This window comes from Petaurus breviceps, unplaced genomic scaffold (genome assembly GCF_028583685.1).
Source record: "Petaurus breviceps papuanus isolate PSGF00001 unplaced genomic scaffold, PetGlider_PUasm1.0 90977, whole genome shotgun sequence".
Taxonomy (NCBI): Eukaryota; Metazoa; Chordata; class Mammalia; order Diprotodontia; family Petauridae; genus Petaurus; species Petaurus breviceps.
In genome coordinates this window covers 45,474,535-45,488,904 of record NW_027187391.1, presented here as the reverse complement: position 1 = coordinate 45,488,904, position 14,370 = coordinate 45,474,535, and the positions used below count along the sequence as shown (strand labels likewise).

At 37.0% G+C, this 14,370-nt stretch overlaps 1 protein-coding gene across 3 annotated transcripts in view; it reads left to right on the top strand.

The window, feature by feature from the left end:
- Window positions 1-14,370, top strand: part of SOBP (sine oculis binding protein homolog) — a 226,550-nt gene that overhangs the window by 132,292 nt on the left and 79,888 nt on the right. For 2 of the 3 annotated variants that reach the window (XM_069077107.1, XM_069077108.1), the window contains exon 5: window positions 1,104-1,199. The exons of the other annotated variant lie outside the window; for it this stretch is intronic. In XM_069077107.1, the coding sequence (XP_068933208.1) occupies window positions 1,104-1,199 (96 nt within the window). The remainder of the gene's footprint in view (window positions 1-1,103; window positions 1,200-14,370) is intronic. 3 annotated transcript variants of the gene reach the window in all.

The following is a 14,370-nucleotide window of genomic DNA, read 5'->3' as shown; positions in this document are numbered from 1 at the left end:
TCCATATATCACAACAGGTAGTTCTCAACTCTCTTTGTGTCAGACATACATTTTATCTGCAAAGACAGCAGACAGAGCTACCTGCTGCTTACTCTACGGCTTTCCTGTGTTTCTCTTCTTTTTCTTAGTTCACTGGGGCTTATTTAAATAAGCTGGCTTGGGGCCAGGAGCTCATCATTTTAATGCAGTGTAAAATGGAATATGCATAATTATATGCAAGCCATATGTGAGGGAGACAGCTCAGCTGTGAATTTCAGGAGGCTGGGAGAGTGAACAGCTAGGGATTAGTTGAGATGAGAGCGGAACAGAGTGCAAGTGTCGCCCAAATGAATGGCTTAATGAGTGTGCTGCTGACACTCCTCCTTTCACCTACTTCTCCCTTTGCTTTAACTCCAAACCCGAAAATGATGTAGATTAGAAGGAAAATACTGTATGCAAACGGTATTGCTAATGGGTTCTGTTAATGTCTCCATTTAAACTTCAGCTTTCTTAATTAACAGTGTAGATCAAAATAACCAGTAACTTTTAATGCAGCTTCTTAATTAAATATTTTTTACTGCATTTGATTGAATACTCATTGTTCTTGCTAGACCGTTGCTCCTTTCAGATCTTTATTTAAAAATAGAGGGGAAATCAGTTTATCGCTAACAGTATTATGATGCCAATTATAAGTATGCAAATCTCTTTTCTTACGGCCTTGCTATTAAAACGACAAAAAAAGAAAAGTACATTATCTAGAGAATGCTTGAGCATGTCAAAAAGTTTACATGTATGTAATGGAATCCTGAAAATGCAATAAAGTCATATGAAACTCCTAAAGTGGGTATGACTTTCAGCTTAACTATTGAATTTCGGTTTGTTTCTTATTGTTTTAGAGTATTAAAACACGATGAATTTGCATGTTCAGCCTAAGCTATTTAAAGGAAAAAAAAATCCCAAGTTTTGATATCTAAAAGGCGTACTGCGTATTTAAATAAACTTCTTAATAATGTTGTTATTTCTGGATTCCCGTTTGTTTAATGATCTGAGCTGTTATGCTTTTAGCTTTTTTTTTTCTTCCATTATTTGTAAGTCCCTAAATAGGCCATTATATTTCCCTTCAGGCTAGAGATGAAGATGGACATGCTGAAAATTTCCCCCAGCAGCACTATACTAAGGAAACTCCAAGGCTTGCCTTCAAGAATAACTGCGAACTACTTGTAAGAATAACATACTTACAACAAGTCTAGAATGTTACTTTAGCACAGTGAAAAAAGTTTTGGAAAGGGTTTGTACATTATTACATAAGTTATGAAATATTAGAGTTTTTATCTGTATAGAAGTTCTAAATGCTGATATCACTGAATAATTATAAGATCTCAAATTGTTTGCAAATCTTTTATATCTGATTATAGAGCTTGAATGGCCCGGTTTCATTCATCTGCTTGGTATGGTAGCTTATAGGCAGCCCTTCCCCAATTAGAAAAGTTAAAAATATAGAGACAATAAGTATACATATATAGAGATATATTATATACATGTAGCTTAAAAAAAAACCCCAATCCTACTCCCATCTGATATCTGTATACTATTTTTAGATAAAGGTGTAAAATTTTGTTCTACTAGGAAAAAAAAAAGATAGCAGAGTCCACACGCAGTACTCCCTTTAGAATTCAACAATTTCGCCACTCTCTTACCACATGCAATCAGGCTCTTTTCGTCCTGTTTTTCTGTGTAGAAGGAGTCAAAACAAGTAAGCAAAAGCAGAAGAATTGAGGATGTTTACAAGTCGTAAGAGAGGATATCAGTGGTGAAAAGGACTGTATTCCAAAGGAGGGTTAATTTGCTGTTCATTTGAGCATTTTCAGCTAGACAAGATGAAAAGCAAGCAAGAAGGCCTATTATATTTCTATTAAATGAATCTGTTGGGACCTAATGTTCTTGATTAGCTTTTCAAAATGAGTACTCCACAATGAATTTTCTGTTTACCTAAAGTAAACAGGGAATGAATTGTCATTTATTTAAAGAGATTTCAAACACTGCTTTTGAAAATGAAGCTGTTTGATGAATTCAGTTATGTCTTCCCCTAAATTTTCCTTTCTTTCCAACTGCATTTTAAGCACAACATTTGCTCCCAGTGAATGAGAGTGAGAATGCTTAGTTATTATATCTCGAGGTAGTCTAATTTCTGTTTCATTTTTGGCCTAATCCAGTAAGAGCCTGTCTGCCAAATCTCTGCATTAGGAAATCCCACATGCAACGGTCTTTGGGCTTCTCCCTGACACCAACTGTTCCATAAAAACAAAGTGTCCAAAGAGCAGGAGAAGCATGAAAAAAAAATACAATTCTTGCCCATTCTAGCCACAGTGACTATTTTGAAAGAGAGAAAAAGATTTTTTTTTTGGCTCCATGGCTCTATTCAGTTACAACAGCACCACTCATCTACTGCGTGCTATACTTTGGCTGGTTGGAGGGAAGATTTAATTCCTATGAACAAAATTCCTCTGAACCCTTACTTTTTCTTGAATTTATCAATGGGACACTGAATCCTTTGGTTCTGCTCTTGTTAATGTAGACTATTTCAATGAGCAGTTCTTCCCATTCAGCCAACAGATTTAAAAAGTTTCACGATATACCTTCTGCTATACTTGGTTGAAGGCAGGAGGAGCCATTAGGGTTGATATCCAATTATCAGAGTGATTTTTGAACAGTTTGTTTCTTATTTAAGGAAGCAATGAAAGTATTTTGACATCTCCCCTCTCTCTCCCACCCCTTTGCTATTGGGAAGATGAGTTGGCCAAGGCTCTGGTTGTGGTCAGTTTGTATTGGAAGAGGTGGAAAAAAAAATATCTTTTTCAGCTATCATTAGCAAAAAGATATGTTTAGTTAGGGTCATACTTAAACACTGTATCGTGTTGTAGTTTGGGAAGTTTGGGGACTAGTACAATCCTTGCCTTCCTGGTTGTTGTTTGAAATGATCTATTTTTGATAGTATATTCAACTCCCTCTCTCTACCCCCATCCTCATGAAAAGGGAAGGAAGCCAAAGAAAAACCTGAGAGAGTATTTCTCCAATGAGAGATTTAACTAGTTTTTCATCTGTGAGAGGGATAGTGGTTTGAGGGCTAGTTACAAAGCCCCAAAAAGGTAAGATTTGAAACAAATAAAGACTCACTAATTCTTAGGATAATTGGGGAGTCCTTAAAGCCTGCTTAGTAGATCTTAGAGCAAGTTGGATTAATTCCAGGGAGTTAATTCCAGCTTCTAGGACAGCAAGTGTAGCCTCTGATTTAGACAATGTTTGTATATCTGAGGAATTTCCAGGATGGATCTAGCAGAGAGAGTACTGGATGGTTTCTGAATCATCCTGGGCTCCTAGGAGAACCAGAGCAGGGGCTTAGATGGTCAGAACATTGAATCACAGGAATTTATTTGAAGTCCTTTGTCCTAGGGTAGATGCTACTATGCTACCCTAAAAGGTTGGATGGTGTCTGGATTTCCCTCATCTCCTTCAATAAAATAATTTTTTTAAATCTTGGAGTTTCTTGAAAAGGTGAGGGATATTAAGTAAGCTAAATGAGAGCAGAAAGAAATCAATGCCTGGATTATACAAGTGTGTGTGTAATCAGAAGTCTCTGACAGCGAAAGCATCGGCTGATACGAAATCTGCTCTACAGCTGTAGATTTCCTGTAGGGTATTGATTTTTCTATCTAAATCCTAAACTGTGATATGTGCCATCACACTTAATGTACAACACAGATGACTAGATATTTAACTTGGTGGCCAAGATTCTTTAGTCAGGGAGGGTTCAGCAGTTTCCTTATGCTTTTAATAATTTTGAATATGAAAGGCTGTCAAGATGAGCAACATTCAATAAAACTTGTATACTACATTACAGACCACAATCTGATTTAATCCCATGTTTTCCTTTCCCTCACCATCATTAGATAGTATGCAAAGAAAGATTTATAGGACCCAGAAATCATTAGGGGAAAATCCCAGAAAGCATTAGGGGACAGAGCAAAAATGAATATAACCAGAATGGCGGCCAAGACTCGGGGGCCCTAGCATGCCTTAAAGGGACAGTTCTCCCTTTTGCCTCAATATGATTAAAATCTTGCATCATCATCAATAGGATAGCACATGCATATGTAACCAGTGTCATGACTAAGTCAAGAACCCATGATAAAGGGTGATTATCTGTGTCAAAAAGTTCAGAACAAAAAACATTCAGGGCCAGCCTTAGGAGTAGGAAGGGTGATTTGAGAGGGTCCTTCTTTCCCTAAGGACCATAAAATCATAGAATGTTAGAGCTGGTAGAGACCATATCCCTTCTGCCTGCAATTCTACCATTTATAACTTTCTTCCTTTGGGCCTTGAAGACTTTCCAACTTTGGGAGCTCTCTGTATAAAATACCCACAATTCTGGGAGGGTTTATAACTTAATATATATAAATACCTAATAGCTCAAGATGACACATTAGTTGGCAGTTAATGTAAGATCTCAAGTAAGTCAGTGAGAGTAAAGACCTTATTTAGGTATTTAAAGGAAATAGGGTGCACAGGAAGGCATGGAAAGACATTAGAAAGGAAGGAAAGACATTTGTCAAGATAAACTTTGACAAATTCCAAATTTTGGATTCTGAGGATGGGATTATATTAAAGAAAAAGGTACAAATGTGGTCATAACATATGACCATTTGATATGATATTTAAAGTTGAAAAGTAAACAGACCTGGAAAATTTAAATCAGTATTTATTGAATGAATGAATGAAAATAGGAAGGAAAACAAGGGAACTCAGAAAAAACAATTAGCTTGCTTTGTTTTTCTTAGCTCCAGATTTCTGAGTCATCATCTTGACAAGTAAGAGTTCCTTTGGTTTCTTCCCAGACTAGCTAGGGTAAGAAAGGGATCTTATGGTTGAATATAAAATATATTCATATATGTATGTGTATATATTCCATATATATGTATTTTTAGATATTTCATGTGTATGTGTGCACGTGTGTGGTAGTATAGTGTAGTGGATTCAGAATTGGCCTCAAAGCCAGGTTCACATTTTTCCTCTGACACATGCTGGCTTTTTGACCAGGCTAGTTATTTAACTTCTCTCTAGGCAACCTTCTAGATTATTAATTGCAAAGTTCTTGATGATCTACACTGATAGAAATCCCTCATCTGGAGATTCTTTATACCAGAGAAATCATAGGTTCAGTTTCTCTCTATCTATCAATCTATCCTTCTCTCATCTTATATACTTCATCTGGATGTGGAGGCAAAAGGGAAGATGAGTCAGAATTAATTTGGGGAAAGGAGGGTTATTCTAGTATTGGGATATACTATATATCTCCCTAGTTATAAAAAAGTACCCTTCTTTCCTTAAACGACTTCCCATTTTTTTCCTTGCCTCTATACCAAGGTGAGATACACAAGCATTTATATAAATGAGTCCCAGAAGTGCTTGGCCGAAACACACAGACACAGACACACATATTCTCTCTCTCTCTCTGTCTCTGTCTCTGTCTGTCTCTCTGTCTGTCTGTCTCTCTGTCTGTCTCTCTGTCTCTCTGTCTCTGTCTGTCTCTCTGTCTCTCTCTGTCTCTCTCTGTCTCTCTCTCTGTCTCTCTCTCTCTTTCCCCCTCCTTCCACCATCCCCTCCCCAAACAATTGTACTACAGAACATGCTCTTTGGGGCCATTCATTACATCAAGGTAATTTGGGAATTTAAAACAGTTTAATAAATAAAATAATTTAATAAAATTAAAATAATTTAAAATAATAAAAGTCTGTGGCTGCATCTACCATAGGAAAAAGCAATAGTGACATAGTGGCCAGGCAGTTATTTCATGGAGTCATTTTCCCACTCCATTTATTCGTGAAGACAGACAAGAGAAGTGTGATGGCTAGACTTGGTCAGGAGAATCCTTCTGTAATATTGAATTATTGACCAGCAGAACAAAAAACTGAATTCCTAGGCAACTCCTAGAGTCTCTATAGACTTGTTAAAAATACTGGGCATTTCATTTCTTCAGAAAGTAAGTTGATGCCAATTAAATAAAGGGATAAGAGCTTTGGGATAGTGTATAAGGAGGAGCTATTTGTTAAAAAAAAAAAAGGTGAATTAAAGGTCTATACAATCCTCCTTCCACTATTAGCTCAGCTTTTGTAAGCCATGGCAGTTAAAAAGAACTCTTAAAGGGAAATTAAATTACTATGCTGGTGAAGTCTTGACTATTCCATAGTATCAAGACCCCAGGTCAAGAGTGAGTTGTCTTTATTTTTTTAAGTAAGATCCAACTGTCCCCTTTCTGCCCTATTCCTGTGCCCTTGTATCCCAGCAATAGGTCATAGTACAATCTATTTCCAAGGAAAATTGAAAGCTATAACAAATGACATTGACATTTAGATATTGCTATCAGATCTGCAAAACACTTTACATATATAATTTTATTTGATCCTCACAGAAATCTTATAAGAATTGTACTCTGGATCCATACCAATGATTTCATCAGTTCAGGGCAATTATAGTGAGGAAAATCTCTCTCTCTATTGATATAGATTGCTGCAACTTAAGAGTGTCTTAAGTGCAACTTAAGAATTGTCTGGGCCACTGAGGTTAAGTGGCTCATCCGCCCTGGATAATAACTGGACTGTGACTATTTGATGCAAACAATACATGTCAGAAGCAGGAAATGAACCCTGGGATTTTCTCCACTCCAAGGCTGACCCTATATCCACCAGCCACACTGCTTTTCAGGCTATTATATTATCCATTTCACAGATGAGTAGCCTGAGATTATGGTAGTGACTTGCCTGGGTACACATAGCTAATAAGTACTAAAGACAGCATTTGAACCCAATTCTTACTAACTGTAAGTACTGACCAGTACTCTATTCACCTGGCAAGCCTTTCTTTTCTCTATTATGGTACACATGTAAAGAATCACTGTAATTTCACTGCTGAATTGGGAGCTATTGGGAACCAAAAAATTAGCTGAAAAGCTGAACAGAAGACCAACACATTTCATCTTTAAGTTTGATATAGTCTGAAAGTAAGTGTTACTGACAAAATTATCTCTTTAATACTATTGACCAATTGGATATAATTGTTAAACTTCAAACTATATTACTCTGGTGTTATAGCTCATACTCAAATGCAAAGAAGATGAAAAACCAGTGTGACAAAACTGGAATCCCATTGCTATCCCAAAATGTATCATTATACTATATAACCTGAGGTTTTACTAAATGGAACATTGCTTATCAGCTTTCTGAAATAATAATTTTAAGACCTCAAAGAGGAACGGTTGACACATAAAAACTCAGGTCTATAAGGACATGTAAAACTGTATATTTCTTAGCCTGTTGAGAATTGCCTGAGTACTTTTACTCTAGGCTTCATTCACTATCACAGTTGATTTAGAATTATTTAACCCATCACCTTAAAACTGTCCCTGTGCTCCCACAGTTTGCAGAAATGAATTTTCCTGACAAATGATCTTTAAAACACATGAAATGAAACAATTCCTCATTTTTAACCAAGCAAAGGGAATGAATGACTGGTTCCTGGCCAAAGAAACATTGAAGTGTGTCATTGTTATCATCTTGTAGTGTTCTAGAATCTTTATTCAACTGTTTATCAAGCATTTATTAAGTACCTACTGTATATTATACACTGTGCCTGACACTAGAGATACAAAGACAAAAATAAAATAGTCTTTTCCCCCAAGAAACTTACATTCTACTGGGGGGGGGGGAGGAATAACTTATATTCACCTAATTCAAAATAAATCTTGAATGTAAATAAAAAATAATATGATGGTGTTGCTAAAAAGGTGAGGGCAGAAGTGGTGGTATCTGAACTAAGCCTTGAAGAAAGTTAAGGATCATCTCGAAGGAAGAAGGCCTTGGGAAGGACTTTATTTTAGCCAAAGTTTTGTACTTACATTCTGTCTTTTGTCTCTCTTGGCATCATTTCAAGTTATTTCCCACCAACATCTTTTCCCTTTTTCTATTCTTCTCAGTCTATTCATCCCTTCCTTCTTTCTCTCTGCCTACTCTGCCCACATTACTTTGATCAGGTTCTCCTTCTTCAATCTGTTAGTTACTTGTGTGGGCCATCTCCCTCCACCCCACCTCTGACTTAAACAAAATGTTTTTCTTCCCTCTTTCAGATGTAGGCTGGAAGGTGGAGAATAAGAGTTGCTCTTTAGCTCTGCCTTCTTGTGCCTTTCCTTTAGTGCCCGCTGTGGGCCAAAGCCATTTACTCTCAGTAGGTACCTTGGTTAAAACTTATCTTTGCAAAAAGGAGGCTTTTTCTGCCTTTCTAGCATCCTATGCCATTTGATAATTGATTCAATCGGAAAAGGAATATTTGCTTGTGACCCACTTCCAAGGGCTCTGATTAGAACACTTGTGCCCTACCCCTCAAATCCCAGTTGTTGTATTAGCCATAAATTGAGATTTGGAATCACATACATCCAAGTTGAAGATGAGGGCTGTATGGTATGTGTCTAACAAAACTCCATGCATCCCAAGCCATTGCCGCTTGTCCTGACTTTTGTCTTGCCACTGAAATTTGATGACTCTGGAAGAGAGAGTAAAGTTGATGACTTTGTGCCAAGTCTGCCTCATTTAAATGCAATTTATGCACACAGGTAAGACATTACCTATGATGTCATTGGTCCTCTTCAAAAATCAAGGAATAACACCACCACTGCCACCACCAAAACTCCAGTAGAAAAAACCCAGGCACACAAATTCAGGGTATTTGGACTTTTTTCCCAGTGAGAGTGCCTTGGTCAATGGTCTTGATTTTTGACCATTCAAATGAATTGTCATCTTTAAATTTAGGGAAATTTCTTGGGAATGATTTTTTTAGATAACCTATTGCTATGGACCTAGAGTGAGTAAAGATGTCTTTCAGCTGTGCAGCTAATGGGAATGTGGACTTGGCTGTTTTTATTGGCGCTTTAGAGTCAGTGTATTTTCTGGAAGGAGACTAGATGAGTTAAACTAAACAAACAAAAAACATAATTTGGAAAATGGATTGTATTCATTTTCAAGGCTGCTCTGGAACATAGTAGGGAGGACTACCTTACCAACTTATAGACTTTCTAACAATAAAAATAATTGAAGGGAATGCCTTCAAGGTTGCAAATGTGTTCATATGCAACATTATATTTACATCTCAATGACAACTCTGTGATGAAAGTGACAAAATTATTGTTGTCTCCATTTTACAAATGAGGAGACTGAGGCCCTGAAAAGGGAAGGGACTCAACCAAAGTCCCTTCCTCCAGGTAGAAAGTAATAGCACATGGCCCCAAATTCATTCCTCTCTTCGACTTTTCAGTGCTATGAGTGACTAATCTTAGAAGCCAACAAACTAAGACATTAAATGTAAAATGAAAATGTAATTTACCCAGAAGAGAGTACTTACAACTGAAAACTGATGGAAGCAATTACTTCAAGAAGCATTGTTTGAGGTTTCTTTGTCCCCATAATTCTATCTAAGGATTCTAAATTAAGCCAGAAAGAGCAGCTGTAAGGGAGCATGAGGGAATGCAACTTCTTCTGAAAGGGGTAGCTGTTTGTTTCTGCAAAGAGCTCCCACTGAAGAAGCAATTGTAGGAAAAGTATCCAAAGGAGAGTTTCCTTTTATGTGCTAGACGATGAAAATGGCACATGTAGCACTCCAGAAAAATAGGGTGGTGGTATGCTTTTAAAATATTCTTTCACTGGGATTTGGGCATTGCAGGGGAGTGGGGAGTATGATTTCCTGTCTGAGAATAACAAATACATTTGGTAGCTGGCAGTGTTCTCCTGAAGATTTTGATCCAATTTCTGGTTATCAAAGGGAGCTAACTTTTCAAACAAAGGCTTGAGCACTCTACTGGGCAGGATCATTCAGAGTGAATTAGAGTTTTTTTTTTTTCTGTTGTTATTCAGGGAATCTAGACTATAGAAAAATCATGTCAAGTCATCAATACCAGGTACTGTGTTAACTTACCTGGACCAGGTTCTGGTATATAGGGTTTTCCACTTATCTCATATTCTTACAATTTCCAGAGACAATTTTTTTTATTGTTGCTCATTCATTTCAGTCATGTCCAACGACTTGTGACTCCATTTGGAGATTTATTGGCAAAGATACTGGAGTGGTTTGCCATTTCCTTCTCCAGCTTATTTGACAGATGAGGAACCTGAGGCAGACAGAGATTAAGTGACTTGCCCAAGGCCACACAGCTAGTAAGCATGTAAGGCTGGATTTGAACTCCGGAAGAAAAGTCTTCCTGACTCTAGGCCTGACATTCTACCATTCTGCCACCTAGCTGCCCCCTTCTAGAGACAAATAAATGCATGAAGTACCAAGGAGAACATACTTCCTAGGGGTTCCAAGAGAATGAAAGAGTTGGAAGGGATCTTGGTAGCCATCTAATTTAACTTATACCTGAAAAAGAGTTTTCATTGCAACATGCTTGACAAATGGTCATCCAACTTCAGCTTGAAGATCTCTGATAAAAGGAGTATTTGTTAAGTATCTACTATGTGCCAGTCATTGTGCTAAACCCTTTGCATATCTCATTGGATCCTCACAACAACCTTGGGAGAGAGGCATCATTATTATCCCTTTTTACAGTTGACAAAACTGAGGCAGACAGAAGTTAAGTGACTTGCCCAGGGGGACACAGGTAGTAGGTGTCTGAGGCTCAATTTGAACTCAGGTCTTCCTGTCTCCAGACTCAACCCTCTATCCACTGTGGGACAGAGTAAGTAGGATAAAGGGGAATCCATTATTTGTTCCCAAGGCAGCCATTCCACTTGGGAATAGTTCTAATTGTAAGGAAGTTCTTCCTTGTACTGACCCTACATTTGCTTCATTGCAACTTCCATCCTTGTCCCTAGTTTTACTCTCTGGGGTCAATAGAACAAGTCAATTCTCTCTTTGACTTGACATTCCCTCAGGTATTTTGACTATAGTTATTATGCTCTAGTGTAGCCTTCTTTTCTTCAGATGAAGCATCCCTAGTTCATTCCACTCAAGGGGTCCTATGTCAATTAAAAAAGAAAATCCAGAAGAGCCATGAATTTTCAGTATAAATATGTATGAGTAACCAGCCAGAATGAAAAACCATATGTAAGCACATGCTTGATTTATGGCTAGAATGAGAAGTCAAGGAAAATATGTTGGAAGGAAAAGGGTAAGGAGAGAAAAAACACATTTTGAGTGGGGTGAAATGACATAAGTAAAATGAAAGAAAGGCAAAGGAAGGGGGGGTGGGGAAAGGAGAGGATTTTAAAAAAAAGAAGTCAGCTATATAGAGAATCAAGGTTATACTACATGGAAATATCCTTGTTAGGTCCAGGAAATCAACTCCACAGATTTCAAGGATGCTTAGAATTGGATTTTTAATCTGTTCTTTTAGCTTCAAGTCTCTTTGGTAGTTCAGAAATCGAGATATTTATTTGTGTGTCAGAGTTTCCCTCAAGGGCTGGCTTCATAGCTCTTTCTTCTCCTCCCTCACCCTTGCACCTCCTTTTGTTTGTGACTCAAAGTAGAGAGGTCAGTCCTCATTAAAAGGTCATATCCTACCTCTCTCCCGCCCCCCCCCCCATCTTCTATTGGTTCTAGACTATAGCTTTGTTCTGTTGCAGGTAAAAACCACCCAGTTGCATTTATCTTTTTGGACTGATCTAGCTTAGCAGGCCTTGATCATCTCAGCACATTTATCAACAATCCATTTTCCTCCATATTTGTGACAGTCAGGGCCTTCAGAGAAAAGCAGAGAATTAGGAGCAATTATCCAGATAATTTGGGTTTAAAAACTGAGATCCACATTTGCTTGAGCTATCTGGAAAGTTGCTCAAACTCTCCAATTCACATCACATTTCCTGGATCATTTTTCTTCAAACCACAAAGTCAGAATGATAGAACAATATCAATGTTCCTCTTATTAAAGTAGAATAGAGATGATGTGGTGTAGTAGACCTAGAGTCAGAGGACTTGGGTTCAAATACCAGTTCTACTACTTAATACTTATGTGATTATTGCCTATGTCAACTGTAAAGTGAGGGGGTTGGACTGACCAATGTAATTTCTAGTGGAAATCTATCCTCCTATGGCTTATGAATCTTTATTTGTATGAGTATTATGGGAAACCATCAATTTGTAGAGGATTCATCAATTATCAGTTCACAGAGGATTTCAATTTATGCTAAGGAGCATACACAATAAATATACTTCCTCTGTTCAAGGAACTTAAAAGCCATATTTCAGGGCAGCTAGGTGGCTCAGTGGTTAGAGTGACTCTAGGCTGGAGTCAGAAAGACTCCTCTTCCCAAGTTCAAATCTGACCTCAGACACTTATGAGCTGTATGACCCTGGACAAGTCACTTAACCCAATTTCCTCATCTCTGAAATGAGCTGGAGAAGGAAATGGCAAACCACTCCAATATCTTTGCTAAGAAATCCCCAAATTGGGTCACAAAGAGTCACACATGACTGAAACAACTGAACAACAACAAAAAGCCATGTGTGGGGCACCAGTTAGTATAGTGCAAGTTAAATTTCCTGAAATACCCTTTGGGGGTGGGGCTAAATTTTCTGTTGTACAATCTTAGTGCAAGTTTTTCCTTTTAAATGGAAAATTTGGAAAAAAAAATCTGTAGGAGTGTACTACAGTCCTGTGGATCTAATACTCCACTGTGGAAAACTTCATTTGTCTAAAAGTAAGGCATTGGAAGCTTAAGGAAGTTATAGGCAGATCTTCACTTGAAAATTAACCAGGTAACTCAGGGTCTGCAAATATACATTCACCTCAATTTTCTGAGTAATTTGATGAATATGGGCTGCCTGGCCTTTATTTTTATTTGTTTATTTTCTGGTGAGCTCTCAAGGAGATCACAATCTAATTTTTTTTTTTTTTTGCTCTGATTTATCCAGATAACCTGGATAAATGGACCCTGGAGAATTGGAAAAAAAAGATGTATCTAAATGATCAAGAAAAACTCTCCAAATATTTATTGGAGATGATATTTTTGTCTTTGGAATTTTATAAATGTACCACATCACTGTTTGATTATTTCTAATTGTAAGGAAGTTCTTCCTAGTACTGAGCCTAAATACGCTTCATTGCATCTTCCATCCTTGCCCTGAGTTCTGTTCTCTGGGGCCTGATTCTCTGTGGGACTAGAATGGCATACACCAGTCTCTCCTCTTTTTCATGTGTTTCTCTCTTTGTTTACATGTGCCCACACATATGTGAAAATATAAGCGTGCACATTTACAAAATACATATGAGAACACAATATGCATAATATACATTTATGGGCATGTTTACCTCAGTTTCCTTATCTGCAAAATGAACTGGAGAAGGAAATGGCAAACCACTCCAGTATCTTTGCCAAGACAACCTCAGATGGGTCACAAAGATTCAGACATGACTGAAATGACTGAACAACAATGACAACAAATGCATATAGGAAAATTAATCTTAAAATAACAGGTTGTTACATTGTTGACATTATCTCCTGCTAAAATTAAGCAAAATTGAAGATTTTTATGGCACTTTTAAAATATTAGAGTCTCATATGTATATAATGTATAGAAATAAGTAACATAAGAATGTTAAAATTACCTTGAGAATTTCAGTTTCAATTTTCCCAACTTTGCACTTAAAAGCTTTACATTCTGGATATCACCCAATAAATAAAGAAAAACGGAGTTGTATCAATGTAGACAGCTAAGGTCAATAATTCAGTTCAAAAAGGCCCTTCTCAATTAAAACCCCTTCCCCTTCTCTCTCTCCCCATTCATCTTTTCTGAGTAGTTACTTGAACCTTTCCTCTCACAGCTATTTATTTATATTGCATGTGTATACACTGACAATGACTTCAATTTCGGAGGTTGAGGAGATGTTGAAATATTCTGATGGAAAGTAAAAAATTCAGTCACACATTTTGAAGTTTGTACTGCTAGCCATCTGGATACTTGGAAGCATCTGGGTATTTTGGCATTTAATTAAATTCACATGCATTTATTAAGTACCTACTATGTGCAAGGTCCTGAGCTCAGTACCAGTGACACAACGATGTCTAAAACACAAAGTTATAAACACATCTTTAGCTCCTCAATAAGCTGATAGTCTAATAAGGGGGTAGTGAATTAAAACTACACACAAACTATAAAATAAAATAGAATGTTACAAGTAGAAAAGAGAGAGCAAAAACCAAGTGCTATGACAAATATATATGTATATATAGTGTGTATATATATGTGTATATGTATATAGCATATATATTATACATGTATGTGTATATGTGTGTGCGTATACACACAGATATATATATATATATATATATATATATATATATATATATATATATA